The 14,534-nt window shown below is 34.0% G+C and overlaps 1 protein-coding gene across 1 annotated transcript in view; it reads left to right on the forward strand.

Moving 5' to 3' along the window:
• Positions 1 to 14,534, forward strand: part of LOC139978251 (ras-specific guanine nucleotide-releasing factor 2-like) — a 154,024-nt gene that overhangs the window by 120,636 nt on the left and 18,854 nt on the right. The window contains exons 9-15 of the mRNA XM_071988257.1: positions 247 to 357; positions 1,937 to 2,054; positions 3,209 to 3,378; positions 5,105 to 5,171; positions 6,604 to 6,743; positions 9,162 to 9,250; positions 12,730 to 12,981. Of these exons, the coding sequence (XP_071844358.1) occupies positions 247 to 357; positions 1,937 to 2,054; positions 3,209 to 3,378; positions 5,105 to 5,171; positions 6,604 to 6,743; positions 9,162 to 9,250; positions 12,730 to 12,981 (947 nt within the window). The remainder of the gene's footprint in view (positions 1 to 246; positions 358 to 1,936; positions 2,055 to 3,208; positions 3,379 to 5,104; positions 5,172 to 6,603; positions 6,744 to 9,161; positions 9,251 to 12,729; positions 12,982 to 14,534) is intronic.

Raw genomic sequence — 14,534 nt, forward strand, 5'->3', positions numbered from 1 at the left:
CACTTACTCTCTCCATTAGTAATAATCTCTCTTCTTTAGAACCATGTTTGACTAAATATAGCATCTGTACAGAATATTGCCACACTTCTTACATTTGATTTGCTGCAAATATTTATATTTTACAATCAAAATGATGTGTTTAAAATTTGTTGTAGACTTTTAATATTCTCCCTGGAGGTGTTTTGTACCCAGATGCGGCTCTTTTAAATCCCCCAATTTCCATTTCACTCTCTCTGCTGTGTTAAGGTGCCTCGATACATAATCACCTTGCACGAGTTACTTGCCCACACGCCTCACGATCATGTTGAAAGAAGCAGCCTTGAACACGCCAAGAATAAGCTGGAGGAATTGTCCTTGGTAAGTTTCATATATTTTTGTTGGGAGACCTTTTTCGTCATGTTTAATTATAATCCAGGCACTATACCCTTTGCTAGCAGGCTGAGTGAGCATTCAACATCTGGATTATGACACATCTGATCACCTTTCAAGTGACTTCATGTATATTGCCAAAGGAAAAATATTATTATCATCGATGGAAGAGAGTATCCTCTCACAGCCTGGTTGTCTTCGTCCATATGGACGTAGGAGGGGAGGAGGGTTTAGTGGTATTTGAATGGATGGAAAGAAACAGGAAAATTGTACAGCAGTTATGGGTATGCATGATCAGTGCAGTAGTGTATACTTCATTGAACCAACAAAGAATCTAGTACAACATTTTGGACATTTTGTCTTCAACCTCCCTGTGATATAACACTTTTTCAGAATACTTGAATAGTTTTATGAAATACAACTATATCAAGCTCTGATGGGAAATATGGATGCTCATCTTGACCCTATGTACTCCAACACCACCTGTGCCCCTCCCCCCCCCCTTACTTCTCCCACTCCCAGCTTCATGCCAGTTTAATTTGTTCAATGAATGACTTACCAAACAAATGAATTTGCATTGTTTGTATATCTGTTTTCTCTTTGACCATATATGGACAATTCAAGAGAAAAAAGATGAGAGGGAGTAACAATGATAGTTTTTATGCATACATTAAACAAATATTCAAATAATTTGTTTTAGCCCAACTCTCTCCTGTAACAAAAGTAGATTTTAGAATTTTTTGTTTGTTTGCAAAGACATGAAAAAAGCAGATTATGAATCTACATATAAAACTAAAGGTGATGGAATTGAATTATAAAATACTTTCTTATTGAAATGAAATGTTCTTCTCTCCTGTGATGTCCTTTCAGCTGTTTATGTGGAGAATATCCAGGGGTTGTATGGTTTATAGGAATCAGTTTTATAGTAAACATGATACTGTCAAATGGGGGGTGGGGTAAGTCAGTAGAATAGTATACAAATAATGAATGGTTATGAGTGCAATAGTGCAAATATTTCATGAGTTGAAAGATGGAATGTTCCATTCAACGAGGCGCAGCCGAGTTGAATGGAACAAATTACATCTTTCAACGGAAACCATTCATTATTTGTTTTTTACAACGTATTATATTAAGATGGGTAAAATGCACTCATGCAACAGATTGTTTTGAACAGACAGGTTTCTCGGCTCTCTTACCATTGAAAAAAGTGCTCCCAAAAAAGTATAACCCATGGTTCTATTTCATAGAGTGGAATAGAGCGGATTTTGCATGCAATCAACAAGCAATTGACCAATCAATGACCAGAATACAATTAGGGTGTTGTATAACGATGAATAAAGATTGTTCTAGGGTGCTATACCATAATGAGGTCGATTTATCCAATTTAAAGGGGAAAAAAGTTAACCCAAAATGTAACTAAATTATAACAATAAAAAAGTGATTATTATTGAGGATTCTTTCGGGAAGATTTAGTATGACTTTCAAAATACTTTATTTATTTATCCATTTTTCCCTCTTCCCCTGTAATGTCTTCTTTGGTTTTGTAATATTCTTCTCTTGGTTTTAGGCGATGCAAGATGAAGTCTCTGAAACAGAGAGCATCAGGAAGAATTTATCGATTGAACGCATGATCATTGAAGGCTGTGACATTTTACTGGATGTGGAACAAACATTTGTAAGACAAGGTAATCACAGATATTATGCTCCATCTTTTATTGGAATCCATTAATTTTACTTTGTGAATGTATCTTGAAACTAGCTGATGATAATAACAGCATTAGGTAGCTGCATCTTATCATCTTGAAACTGTTCATAATGAGACCAGATTGATTATTGAAACACAGTCTCTATATCTTGCCATGACACACACACACATATACACACATATATATATATACATATATATATATATATATATTTATATATTTATATTTATATATTTATATATAAATATATGTAGTTGCGTGCAAGGGCGGCGGAAGCACTTTTAATCTGGGGGGGGCACCGATATCAAAGGGCACTTTGCAGAAATTTGATTGGACTGATGCAGCCTTATATTTAGTACCCTTTATAACTCTTATTGTACTAACTTATTTGCGTATACACATCACTCCATCAACATCCTGCCCCCCCCCCCCCCCCTCAAGGAAAATATGCATACTAGCACTGCAATATCCAATGTGCAAATTGGGAAACAAGGAACAAGTTTTCTTTTGAGACAAAATGAGGTGAAAACATGCTAGTTGCTAATGTAGGAATCTTCCGAATTAGAGTTTATTTCTTGTTAATATCTTAACAAATTTTTTCCATTCGAAATAGCTTGAGTTTGACCCACAGAAATTCATTAAAAGTCAGGGGTGTAGCCAAGAATTGCAAAGTTGTATGCACGACTATCTGAGCGGAGCGCCACCATCGGTTGGCGCGGAGCGTACAACAAATTTTTTGGTTTTACAAACCCCTCAGATGGCCGGAAACGGCCCTTCCCGAGTGTTCATTCTGGTTCCCTGGCCTCTTGCTTACTTGAGACACCTCAATTTTTATGTAGAAAAAGGGCACATTTTTAACCTGAGGAAAAGTGGGGGGGCACGTGCCCCCTGTGCCCCCCCCGGTTCCGCCGCCCTTGGTTGCGTGTCCATTTTACATTTAAAATATATATAATATTCCAAGTGGAATTTACATTTTATGACGCTGGGACATTGTTGGTTCACAGCTTCTATACAGGATGTAAATATATGTGTGTGTATATACGTATATGTGTAATGCAATGGAACCTCAGACTTTGTTAATAATAATAGAATGATGATGGAATTCATTAGTACACGTTACATTTTGTTATTAGGTTCCTTAATCCAAGTAAGCAATGATCGCAATAAAACATCAAGGAATAGACTTGGTTCCCTGGGATCCAGTAGGGACACAAAGAAGGAGGGTGTTAGGCAATGTTTCCTGTTTACCAAACATTTACTGGTCACAACAAGAACATCTGGTGGCAAGCTTCACCTAAACAAGGTTAGTTGTATTTCATAAGTATTTAAAGTTTCTCATGACATAATTTCTACCTTTCAGAGTTCTTTCTTACTTTTTGAAAAGTTTTGATTTTCCTACCAGTGAGAGTTCTTGTCTAAGACTGTGACTATTACCATTAACATTCTACTAGAGACAGTCAAGATTACATCTGACTCACATGTGATGTGGTTGGTTGAATAGTTAGTCTAGCAGTACTGTAGTCACAGAATTTCTTGTCTAAGCTTTTAAGTTCTTGTAACTACCATTAACTATGTTCATATCTGACTCATATGTGATGTGGTTAAATAGTTAGTCTAGCAGTCACAGTAAACATTCTCTTCTAAGCATTGAAACCCTGTTAGTTGTCATTAACTATCTATAGTAGACAGTCTAGTTTATATCTGACTTACATGTGTTGTGGTTTAATAGTTAGTCCAGCAGTCACAGTAAACATTCTCTTCTGAGCCTTGAAACCCTGTTAATTGTCATCAACTATCTATAGTAGACAGTCAAATTCATATCTGACTCATATGTGATGTGGTTAACTAGTTAGTCTAGCAGTCACAGTAAACATTCTCTTCTAAGCCTTGAAACCCTGTTAATTGTCATCAACTATCTATAGTAGACAGTCAAATTCATATCTGACTCATATGTGATGTGGTTAACTAGTTAGTCTAGCAGTCACAGTAAACATTCTCTTCTAAGCCTTGAAACCCTGTTAATTGTCATCAACTATCTATAGTAGACAGTCAAGTTTATATCTGACTCATATGTGATGTGGTTAAATAGTTAGTCTAACAGTCACAGTAAACATTGTCTTCTGAGCCTTGAAACCCTGTTAGTTGTCATCAACTATCTACAGTAGACAGTCAAGTTTATATCTGACTTTAGTGATGTGGTTGTCTGCATGGTTTAGTCACAGAATTTCTACCCCTAGGAGTTTTGTCGAATGTTTCAACTATGTTATTTGCAGAGTTAGTTAGCTGAGCTGTTAGTCTATATCAGACAGTTCAGTTTACATGTGACATACAGGTAATATTGGTGGTTGATATGTGTTAACATATTATTAGGATTATAAGTGCAGTTCATAGATCTGCATTGTTTAGTTGAGTTGGTTTCTATCCTCAAGAATCCAAAACAAAATTATAGATAAGAAAGAAAAGAGAAAGGACACTGAGTAATACTAAGTGAGAAATCATCTTTCCTAACTGTCTTGTACATTATGGTACATGGATGTCTAATATATAATGACAGGTGTAAATTTTATATTGATGATCTATTGTGAGATATTACTGAATATTCATGGCAAATATGTTAGTTATTACTGCCATGCATATTCAGATACTCTGCAATAATGTTGTGTCCATGTCTAAGATGATATGTAACAACATCACAATTCTCATTGTTTGGATATTCTCTTGTTGCACAACATATCCCCAATGGAGGTTTTCTTTATTTAAAGCAGACATACGGTATATGGATGAGCTTCTTCACAATCACCTGGAAGATACTGAATTTATGTACAAATATTAATATTTCTATAGCAAAATTATCCTGTTTTTACCTCCTCCCCACCCAGATCATGGACTAAGCTTGAAAGTAAATACTGTATCACTTGGGAGGGCGGGTGGGTGATGGGAGGGAAGGGGGTGAGGGTTAGGTGGATAGGGAATGTTATAGATTCCATATTATCTTACTAATTACAATGACCCTTCTTGTTGGTTAATAGATTGGTGGTATTTTACCTCTCATGGATACAACAATTGTAGAAGAATTTGACCCATTTGACGACGAAGGTAAGACCCAATTTTTTTCTTTTATGTTTCCTGCAGAATGGGAAATGTTCAATAAGATGAATAAAAACAGGATGTTATGAAGATAGAAAGCAATGATAAGTTGACATTTCAGACCATTTTGGCAGCATAGAAGTCAAAAGAAAAAATAGATGGTTTACAGATGGAATAAGAATTAATAAAAAAAATGATAATAATTTCATCAAATAGTTGCATACAGTACATGGTTCACTAAAAAAAAAAAATTAATTTCATAAAATAGTCGCAAAACATCCCGTTCCTGTGTAGTCATCATAAAAATTCTTGGCTGTTTTAAGTTGTAGTTATAAGAGTCTTTCAACCCTTTTGCTCTAGTTCTTTGACATGGAGTCTCTTAAATTCTGTTTAATTTCCCAAACATTTGACTTTGATTTGGTGAATCAAAGGGCGTGTCCAAGGAAAACCTTTGATATCTGAATTAACATAAATCATATTTGCAAAGAGCAAACAAATTTATTGCATTATATTATTAAGTATCATAGAAAGATGAACACATCATTTATTTTATAGTCTGTCCAACTTCATTCAGGGGAAAGTTTTACAATATTCTTAATAATGTGGCTTTGCATTTCAAAAGTGAATCCTGGCATCGCTCTGTATAAAGTTCCATAACAATCTGTGAATGAATTAAAATCATCTCCCTAATGGAAAAAGAAAAATGGAAGATATTTCATCTGGCCAAAGGCTAAACAAAATTATTTATGATTGGTCTTTCCTGGTTTTCACCCACCAGGAATTGTTTATCATATTACTTTAGTAAGATTCTTTATGAGATTTTGAATTCATTCTCTATGGACTTTTGCAAATTTAATAAAAACGGATGTATGGGGAAATACAACAATTTTTTTGGCAGACTGGTTGTTGACATAGGAGAGTGGGTTGAATCTTTTGTGTTGCAAGATTTCATTCAATTGCTAAATCTCTTCGATTTTGGATCGCGAGGAAGAAAGCTTCATCAAAATCGTTAAAGAAAATTTGTTCACGAAAGCAAATTTTTTTTTACAGTTGGTAACTCTAGGCAAGTGATTTATAGAATATGAATAGGAAAGTAATGTTGGGCTTGTTTTATAAAAAAATATCATTATCATCAAATATTTGTAAAGAATGAAATTTTTAAAACATGAATTCTAACTCATATTATATGTTATCAAGAGGTACAATGCTTAAACAGGGAGTGTAAAAAAATATATATTAAAAAAAAACAGAATAGATTGAAAAACATGTGGAAAGCATTTTTTAGTGTTTGAGAAATTGTTCTACAGGTTACACAAGGTGATATGAAGACATATTTCTTCACAAAGTTACCAAGCAATTTATTTGCCTCATGCATATATTTGCAAATGGTAACATACAATGCCCCAGTTTGTGTATTATTTTATTGTCTATTTTATTTTAGTTACTAATTCTAAAGGATCAGACTATGACGACCTTGATTTTAGAGTTGTGGTGGATTCCAAGAGTGGCCCACCTCTGGTCATTAGCCTGGTGGCACCTACCTTACAAGATAAGGCTGCATGGACCAGTGATATCAGTCAGGTGAGATCAACAGGATAAAAATCAATCAATCAATCAAATTTATGAAAAGAGAAAAATGTAGGAACAATTCAGCCATAAATGAGATGATTTGGTCTGAATTTTTATTTGCATTCATAATTTTGTTCAAATGTTATATATAAATATATATACTGTTGCTTGACCTTTGTGGTATATGAACCTTGCCAAATTAATTGCAATCTTGTGGTAGCATCTACTGAAATAATGGAAGTCAATTGATAAACTCAGACAAGATTGTATCATACTTTACACAGCTTTTTTCTGTTGATTCAAGGTAGTTCTTGTTGAATCATTTAGTCCCAAAAGACAATAATGAGCAAAAGATTGTGTTAAATAACGTTTCTCGTGGTCGGCCTACTTACTATGAAAATCTAAATCTAATTGCAAGATCTGACGTGTGTATACACAGGGTACTGCCTCCTTGGGGAGCTGCTGTTCTATCCATTGCTCTCTCAGTGTTAATTATACTGTGTAATATGATTCCCAGTCAGCTAGCTGGTTGGAAGCTTGCAGTTACAAAATCAGCAACTTCAGTACAATAATAGCCGCTTCATCATCTAAAAGCTGTAATGTTTCCTTACCCTACGCTTGCCAGTGTTGAATGAATTGAAATGTTCTAACTTATTGACCACTGATTTGACTGCTTTTACAAATTCATTTAAATTCATAAAGTTGCTAGACATAAAAACTCATCAGATTCACAACTTTTTATCTCTAAAAAAGAAAATTGATGGATGCTTGAAGCAGGGCAAATCTTCTAATGGTCCTCCAGTTGTCCAGGATGACCTAATTTCGGTTTAGAGGACCAATTCAGACAAATAACTAATTGTTTACCTCAAATTCAGGCTGTTACATTGTATGCTATGTCACTATGTATCCTCAAATAGGTAAAATGACTACTTGATATCATCCCCAATACCAAACCTACACATCTCTCCTACAGTGTACATATTGGTGTTCTATTCACCAAACCTACACATCTCTCCTACAGTGTACATATTGGTGTTCTATTCACCAAACCTACACATGTATCTCTCATACATTGTATATATTGGTGTTCTATTCACCAAACCTACACATCTCTCCTACAGTGTACATATTGGTGTTCTATTCACCAAACCTACACATCTCTCCTACAGTATACATATTACAGTTCTATTCACCAAACCTACACATCTCTCCTACAGTGTACATATTGGTGTTCTATTCACCAAACCTACAAATCTCTCCTACAGTGTACATATTGGTGTTCTATTCACCAAACCTACACATCTCTCCTACAGTGTACATATTGGTGTTCTATTCACCAAACCTACACATCTCTCCTACAGTGTACATATTGGTGTTCTATTCACCAAACCTACACATCTCTCCTACAGTGTACATACTGGTGTTCTATTCACCAAACCTACACATCTCTCCTAGAGTGTACATATTGGTCAATTTTTTTTTTGCTGCATTTTTTCAGACAACTAAATTAAATCCTTAAAAAATTGCCCTGTTGAAGTAATGGAATTTTCTGAGTGCCTAAAATCCATTTTCAACATGAAAATTTACAGCTGTTATTCTTTCCCACATTTTGACAGAATTTTAAGGTACCCTTAATCCTGGTCTCATATACAAAAAGATTAAATTATAAACGGAAATGAAAAAAAATCAGAGACATAAATTGTATCATCGTTTATGACAAAAACGATATTTTTCTTTGCAAGGATGAGTTTTATTGGCATCCTGCATATCGTCCTATTTTCTTTTTTCGTCGTGTAACGATCGTCCGTCTCGTGTCTGTAAGTCAGCACGTACGATAGATATTTTATCGAATGCCTTGCCCTCTGCCGATTATGATTTAGCAGATAGTCTTCAGCTATGTTTCCAGTAATATAAAAGAGTCTAGTGTTACTGATAGCGCTATATATAATTCTCAGTTATATACAACGACCTATACCGAACTTGATAATGCAGGAAAGATTTATGATTCAATGTGCCGTAATGTAACATTTCATTCAGTGAGTTATGTCTGTCTAATAGTCACTTTAGCAGCTCTGCTCTGCACTTTAAAGAGGAGGAGCAACGATTGGATTCGAATGAGAAAACCAAAATACCTCCCCAAAAATTGACTCTCCTCTTTGATATTATGCATTGAAATAAAGCATATTTGCATTTTAGTATTGTAATAAATGTATTGAGTGTATGTAGTAAATTACATAAATGTATGTAATAAATGTATTTAATATATGTATTTATGTGGAAGAATTATTTAATAAAGAGACTGACAAATTTGTTTGACAGAGTCTTGCTGTTTCAGTTTAAGTTAGCATATGTCTGTACATTCACAGACAAATACAATAGAGACTCATTTGTAATCTTATAGATCTTATAATGCTATTATCCTATCTGCAGTGCATTGATAACCTTCATTACAACGGCCTCTTGGACAGTTCTGCAGATGAAAATAGTTTATCATCCGTGAGACTTCCTCATTGCATCAAGTAAGTCATTTCCTGTAGATTGCTCTTATATATCATGACTGTAGTAGTGCGGTGTCTTGTATAACAATTGTTGATCTATTATAATTAATACAGACAGCCTCATGTTTCACGAACATATATGTATATATATATATATATATGTATATATATATATATATATAAATATATATATATGTATATATATATAAATATGTATATATATATATATATGTTTATATATATATGTATATATATATACATATATAGATACATATATAGATACATATATAGATACAAATATATATATATTCTTTGTATGTATATTTGCATTCCAAGGGTTGTTTATTATCAGAATTATTATTGTACAAGCATGGTTATAGCATGAGTGGCAGAGCCAGGTTGTGTAACAGGGCAAGTGCTCTAGCAGTTTGGTAGAAAAAAAAGTCAAAAATGCCTCTTAATATAAATTACATGTGACCATGTTTGGTAATAAAAAGTACCCCCTTTCCATGCTTTTAAAGTGAAATATGTCCCTGCATTAATTTTAATGTGACAAATTTTCTGAAATTCCAATCCAGAATTGGTAATTTGCCTATAAAACTGTAGTCGATTGTGATCATATTCTAAGTACCTTTCTTTGGGTGGTAAATTGGGTAAAATTATACCAAAAGATCCCCTAACCTACCCTCCCCCTCCCCAAAAAACAAAACCTAAAAACCTGTAGTTAACTATTTATACTATGTCATCCCTCTGAAGGGATATCTGTGCAGTTGAACCTATCATATCATGTTAATAGTTCTCCTTTAATACATTGTTTATTTATTACGTCTGACTATACCGCCATAAATTTAAACTTTAAAGGTCATGGTTAAATGATAAACTAATCCCACTCAGTATAGAAAATTAAAAAAAAAAAAATGTCAAAGTGTATTGTAATTGTCAGAACAGTAAGTAGTATGCTGTTTGGTTGATAATAAAAAAGGTATTGAAAATCATTTTTTATGGCTAATTATGTGGGTTAATAGGGTAATGAATAAATGAAATTCACTGAAATAGACATACATGCATGCAATATTAAGAAAGAGGAGTTTGTTAAGTTTTTACTTTTGTATTTTACATGATAGGTTTCCCTAAATTCATTCAAATAATTATACAGGGACCCTGAGACAGGCTTGACAGAAAAGCAGGGGGGGGGGGGGTGGAATATGGACATGAGTTGATGATTTTTCACTGGTGTTGAAATAACAGCATGTGGTAAGACCTGCCTGTTCATACAAACAGTGTTGCACTGCAGTCTAAATTGCTTGTATCAGAAATACTAAATTTAGATATGTAAATCACTGTAGGCATTAACATTTCAGAGTTTTATTCAAATTGCATCATTATTACGATCAAATATGTTCTTTTGTTGATGTTGGTATTTATTTGTGTCCCACAACTTGAATAGAAATTTTAATTTTGCAATTTGCATCACTCCAATGTTATAATTCATGGAGTATTCCCTGTGGACTAAAAATAATAGAATTATATTTTCATGGACCTCATTTTCCCTCTGAGAAAATGAATTTATCCAGAACTTTAGTTTAAAGTTTTCAAGAAAAAAAGAATTGGAGGTTTAGTTTTGTTTCTATAGCTTTTCCCACTTTCAAGATATTCACCGTTAAAATATGGTAAAAATCTGGACTTTAAGGCTTCTTTGATTATGACGCCTGCCCCTCAAAGTGTAGACCAAAATGTTAAATGTGACTCCATTGTGTTATTCATTCTAATGAATCAACCAAAACATGTTCATTTAACTTCATGTAAACAACAGAGCACCCTTGGATGATATTAAAACAACATTTTTGCCTTGAAAAACTTGTCTTGCACTTTAAACATGTTATTTGAGGCAGTAAAACTATTTTGTCTTCCTTGTAAATCTTGTGTTTTCATCTGAGGAACTGACCAAATGGTCTCTGCATTCGGCTATTAATCCAGCCAGATTAATCGATGGAGATTGTTTAATGGGTCCTTTGGTTAAACTTAACAAAGTGGTAAATAGAAAAACAACCTTGACTGACAGTAGTGCTTGTGAATTATCTCCAAAATATCAAACTTAGTTCTATGCCTGAAATCTTCCTATAAAAGTGGAATATGATTTACCACCTGAGTTAAAGAAAATTCAACTCTGATTTGAAATTCATCCGTAATAGTCACCTAAAATCATGACAGCAGCTAATATCTTGATACATGTTATTTGGGTTTTACCAACAGTGTGCTTAACTAATTTTTTTATGTAATTAAATCGATGTGAAGTTTGGTCATTCAAAGTACAAAACTCTGTTGGGAAAGGTCTACGTGAATGACATAATTGATTTTTCATATTCTGTTTATATTGTGTTGTTGTCTCTGTGGGGTGAATTTAATTTGAGTATTCCCATTGTCTATTGTCTGAATGGTGTATTGATTAATCTCTATAAATAGACTCTTGTGGGATTTCCTGCCAGTGAGAGTTCTACTGTAGAATTCTACAGGTTTCCTAAATTCATGACTTTGCTCATTTATTTATATCAGTGATTTTTATAATCATTCTTGCTGATATACCAAATATGGCAACCATGTTTAATCAAGTTTTTGAAGACAATTCACATATCACATGTAAGTATCAGAAGAATCAATGAAAGCTGTGAGTGCCTTTAATAAAAGCAGTATTTTTTTTCTTCTTTTTGTTGTTGTAGTTACAATTGTTAGTTTGTACTTCAGGAAAGGAGAATGACATTTGTGATGTTAGTTAAACTTGCACAAACTTAGTAAAGTATGATACAGATATTAGATTGAATAAGTATGATATAAAACATTGAAGATAAGTTAGATTGAATAAGTATGGTATTTAGTTGAATTCGATAGGTATTATATTGAAGCTATAATGAAACTGAGTTTAAGTAAAGATATTTCATTGAATAAGAATTATATCCCATTGACGTTAGTAATATGTTAAAGGTATTACATTAAAGATATAACATTTTATTACATTAAAGATATTACATTAAGTTCTGACTAAAACAAAGTAAAAATCAGACTTACTATCTTGTAAAAATAATGTAAAATATCGTTTAATTCATCTGCATTAGAAATGAATTGTTTAAAGTAAAGTCACCCCGACACAATTAACCAAATCTCTCTTTCTCTCTGTGACGAATGTCAGGAACATGTAATCGCAAACAACAAATCCATTCACACGATAAAAAAAAAAAAAACCTGTCACAACGATGCTGTCAAACAGAATATTGTAGGAAAAATTTTACCGCTGAGAAATTTTCAAACATTATTATACGCTCCTCTCCTTGTTTATGCATACAGCCTTTTATCCACAAAAGCAGCAAAAAATAATCTGATTTTCTTCACAAGCCCTTGTACTATATCATTTTATTTAATTTAATTTTTTTAACTTGGTTTTATCCCATGGATGACTTTTTGACCTTTAAAAGATTATTGCTTGGTATTTCTCTTCTTTGTGGCAGGTCTGATCCCCGTCTCTTCAAGGATGATGAAGATATCCGATTCAGTAAACTTCTCAACTCCTGTAAGGTGCCCCAGATTCGCTATGCAAGCCTGGAGAGGCTCTTGGAAAGGCTGACCGACCTACGATTCCTCAGCATCGACTTTCTGAACACATTCCTTCTCACCTACCGCATCATAACCGATTGGAAAGCCATTGTAAATACCTTGACAGGTGTCTATAAGAATCCAGATATAGTGGAAAGTCAACTCAAGTAAATCACTTATATATTTCATGTTTGCTGTTGTTGTTCTTTTCTTCTCCATCTTTTATAGCATTTAATGGTTATTCTGCATGAATATAAAAAGTTTGGCAGTCTTCAGTTTTAGCTTGAATAGGTCATGCTTCACGCTTCATGTTGGGTGATGTCATGATTTAATTATCAGGAAGCTTTTTTTTTGAGCAACTCTTGTAAGGTAAACAGAATTTCAAAAGAAATAAACAATGGTAACAATTTGTGACAGATACTGTGACAGATAATGGTCTTTGCCTGTTTTTTGCATGGAGAGCCAAATCCCTTGTCTCCCCATTATTATAGTATTGTTGTCAAGGTAAAGATGATTCCATTAGCAGGGATAACTATACTCCCTGTAGCAATTTTGTTGTATTTAAGTTGAAGGGGGATGACTAGTTTTAATTACAAGAACAGAACAGATGAGAAAACTGTAATTCTGTGCTATCCTTTTTGTGTGAGAAGAAGGAATTAACATAAAAACAGGCTGCCTAGAAATCTTGAGTTTTGGTTTATAAAAGTAAACTACAACTTTTAAGGCAAAGTAGGGCTTTGATATCACTTAACCCTACTGAGTAGGACTAATGAACTCCATGCGACTCCTGATGCGTTGCAGGGGTCGGAAGAAGGAAACTGCCGGTAGCTGCAGGGATATCATTAATGATCATTAACGAGACATGTAAATACAACAGTTTGCTCTCTAATGTACTTATGTGGGAGGAATTCATGGAATTCCTTAAAGGGGAACAATTTAGTTTTCTGACATAGCTTAAGGCTGCACAAACTTAAAAAAACAGGAAGTCATTTAATAAATATCACAGGATAGTATAAAGGAGTATACAGAGTGAAATCATGAAAGTTTAAAGTTATCCCATGGGCTTCAAAAGTCATCAATCAATCGTTCCAGCAGATACAGTGTGCTGAAAAATCAGTCAATGACCATGCAGGCCTGTAAAGTTCAACAAAGAGTTTTGCTCCCACCGCATAAAGCATTTTCCTCCCACTGAGACATTTCATTATTTAACATTTTTGACGTTATTGAAAGTCGTACAAGTAACTTGAAAAATCAGAACCCTCTCCAAGAAAGTTATTTGGTATTTAAGAAGTATTAAAGGGTGTGAAGACTCGCGCAAAAAGAAACGTCTAATGCCGGTAATCTGACCTAGTTAAGAATGAGGTGTAACAGAAGTGTTAGACACCACCATCGATCCCAGAAAATACACACACAGCTTGCTACCTTCGGTAATTAGACACTAGTGTACAGTCAATACATGCAGCTACGGTCAATACCCACAACACATTGTACATAGCAGTGATGGACATCTCAGGTCCAGCTAAAGATAACAATTAAGGTATCACGTTTCATTACTGTCTGCATTTTGTAGCGACAAGCAGAAAACCTTCATTTGCAAGCAACGGAAAGTTAACTTTTTCAGAGCGCGACACGCGGTTTGGGGTGAGTCTCAAATGTCTTTAAGTAGTTTTCGGTCAGTTTTATTGAGGTTTCCTTGAGGTCAGTTTCCGTGAGGTCAGAT

The sequence above is a fragment of the Apostichopus japonicus genome, chromosome 13 (genome assembly GCF_037975245.1).
Source record: "Apostichopus japonicus isolate 1M-3 chromosome 13, ASM3797524v1, whole genome shotgun sequence".
NCBI classification, from domain to species: Eukaryota; Metazoa; Echinodermata; class Holothuroidea; order Aspidochirotida; family Stichopodidae; genus Apostichopus; species Apostichopus japonicus.